General features: G+C 43.0%; 2 protein-coding genes across 3 annotated transcripts in view; both read left to right on the top strand.

The window, feature by feature from the left end:
* LOC109527082 (delta-aminolevulinic acid dehydratase-like) overlaps positions 1–2,467 on the top strand; it is a 22,108-nt gene that overhangs the window by 17,826 nt on the left and 1,815 nt on the right. The window lies entirely within an intron of this gene.
* On the top strand, positions 4–2,436 carry LOC109527084 (delta-aminolevulinic acid dehydratase-like). Its single transcript, XM_019888777.1, has 6 exons — positions 4–122; positions 260–310; positions 895–991; positions 1,287–1,422; positions 1,859–1,942; positions 2,268–2,436. The coding sequence occupies exons 1-6, from the start codon at positions 4–6 to the stop codon at positions 2,432–2,434; spliced, it is 654 nt and encodes a 217-aa protein (XP_019744336.1). The 3' UTR covers positions 2,435–2,436.

Genomic DNA, 2,467 nt, shown 5'->3' with positions numbered 1-2,467 from the left:
AAGATGCAGACGCCAGTACAGTCCATTATTCACAGTGGCTACTTTCACCCAACACTCAGATACTGGCAGACCTGTGCCACAGATATAAAAACAGAGAACCTCATTTACCCAATTTTCATCACGTAAGTGGCAGAAATTTTCCCTCAACTAATTTCTGGCAAATTTGTGTGTGACTTGAATTTTGAATTTGCTACAACTACATGAATGCATGAAAAATATTTCTCCTGGTCTTACTCCATCTTTCTTGCTACTCCTATAGAGACAATGTTGATGCTGTGGAGCCTATTAAGAGCCTACCTGGACAAGCCAGGTAATGGGGGTGGAGTTGGGGGGGGTATTATAACAATCCGGGTAGTAATTGTTTCCTGACTAAAGTGCACTTCCCATCAATGCTCACAGGGGCAACATTTGTGCAAAGCGCCAACTGATGTGAAGGGTGTTGTCCTGAGATAAAAAAAAAGTCAGGGTGGATCGAGCACCAAATACTGTTTCAGGACACAGATAAGCTGAGCATGCGTTACACTCAAATTTGTGACATTGCCAGTGTGAAACTTTGTGGTAAACTCCATAACAATATATCATTTCTAATTGTTTTGGGTTTTTTTTTTCTTACTCTTGAAGCCCAGCCTTAAGTCAATGTCAGTTGCAACATATCGTTTAACTGACCCATTTGGTTTGTTTGGTTTTCTACTATTTTTATGTCCAAATGCACACACTGAACTGGTTGCCAGCCAATCGCAGGGCACACCTAGATGAATAACCATTCGCGATCACAATCGCATCAGTCTGATAATGCCCTTTTTCTTTGTTCGTGAAATCAGTATTAGAAGGGGTGTAATCAATCATGCTGCATCATTTGTAAAGTATATATTTGAAATGTATTCCCTTTCATAGATGTGGGGTGAACAAACTGGAAGGAATGTTGCAGCCACTTGTCGAGAATGGTTTGAAATGTGTGCTGATCTTTGGGGTGCCCGCGAATATAGCAAAGGTATGTGCGGTGAATCTAAAAAGAGGGCAAGGACAACTGAAAGTGTCACTGTGCTTGGAAGGAATTGGCACTAACGTGAATTGGATAATTTTTGTGAAGCTGTTGATTCATCTGGCCATTAACTGCAATGATGAGAACTTTTGCAAGAGTTTAATATTCGTGAGGGGGGTTCATCTACAGTGTAACACGTAAAATGAATGGATAATATATGGTGGAAGTCGCAGTATAAAACGGACCTCCTGCAGATGAAGATAAGTCAGACCGTATGCAGACATGCTGATCTTTTGTGCCTTAGGACGACCGAGGGTCAGGGGCCGACACAGACGACACGCCCGCCGTGATGGCCGTGAAGAAGATCAGATCCTTATTCCCTGACCTGCTGGTGGCATGCGACGTCTGCTTGTGTCCCTACACGTCGCATGGCCATTGTGGTCAGTGTCTCTTTTTGATGATAGACCTTCCTCAGCCTCATGCGGTACATATAATCCATGGAGAGAATTGCTGCTATCCATTTAGTAACGAAAGAAATACACACAGTGGTCTCTAGATGAGTCCGGAATTTGCCAAAGTGCATACTGACAAGACGCAGCGTTACTGGGAGAATGCCCTTTGGAAGCTGGAGCTTTTTTTGATGAGTTACATCACTTCTGTGAAATATGAGGAAGGCCACGTTTCGCAATTCTGGTGATTTGGTTCAGCGGTCCCTAACCTTTTTTTGTGTCACGGACCGGTTGAGACAAGTCCATGCTGCTTTCAACCGGTGGCTGCCGGCTTTGTCTTGGTGGCTGCCGGCTTGTTCTTAGCGACTCAATGCGGTACCCAGTAAGATGTACTGACAATCTCCACGTATTTAAATTTGCCTTCCAGGTATCCTGAATGAAGATGGTTCGCTGAACATCGATGCTAGCTGTTTGAGACTGGCAGAAGTAGCACTAGCCTATGCCAAAGCTGGTAAACGCTGCCGCCCCCACCCCCAAGCTTTGAAAGTTTCTGTTATCATATGCTTGAGGTGCACACACACAAAAAAAAAACAAAACACTTCTAAATGTCTCTCTAATGCCATTTTGGGATATTTGTTGAAAGATAAATATTAAGTGTATATCATAAGTCCTCTGACTTGATTGAAAATTAACAGTTATGAGAGCATTGATAATTCAGATTTTCAGGAAAATGCACACAGATTGGGCAGCATTGTGAGAAATACAATGTCAGATTTTTTTTTTTTCGTTTCAGTTTGAAATTGATATTAAAGTCGGTTATTCGCGTTTTCCTGCAGGTTGTCACATAATTGCTCCTTCTGATATGATGGATGGCAGAGTTGGGGCCATAAAACAAGCGCTGCTTTCCAATGGGTTGGGAAACAAGGTAAATCGGCCGAATAAAGAACTATTACAAACGAATAACTTGAGTCAATCTAAAAAGGCAGCGGCACAGCATCGTTGATTTCGAAACGCTCCCCCCCCCCCCCCACCTCAC

The sequence above is a fragment of the Hippocampus comes genome, unplaced genomic scaffold, assembly GCF_001891065.2.
Source record: "Hippocampus comes isolate QL1 unplaced genomic scaffold, H_comes_QL1_v1.1 scaffold347, whole genome shotgun sequence".
Lineage (NCBI taxonomy): Eukaryota > Metazoa > Chordata > Actinopteri > Syngnathiformes > Syngnathidae > Hippocampus > Hippocampus comes.
Note: the sequence above shows the minus strand (reverse complement) of the source record. Positions and strands in the feature narration are given on the sequence as shown.

Excerpts from the sequence above, each read along its gene's own strand:
- LOC109527084 (XM_019888777.1), top strand. The coding sequence starts at position 4 with ATGCAGACGCCAGTACAGTCCATTATTCACAGTGGCTACTTTCACCCA. Across the intron at positions 311-894 it reads AGCCTACCTGGACAAGCCAG|ATGTGGGGTGAACAAACTGG; the intron begins GTAATGGGGGTG and ends TCCCTTTCATAG. Across the intron at positions 1,943-2,267 it reads ACTAGCCTATGCCAAAGCTG|GTTGTCACATAATTGCTCCT; the intron begins GTAAACGCTGCC and ends GTTTTCCTGCAG.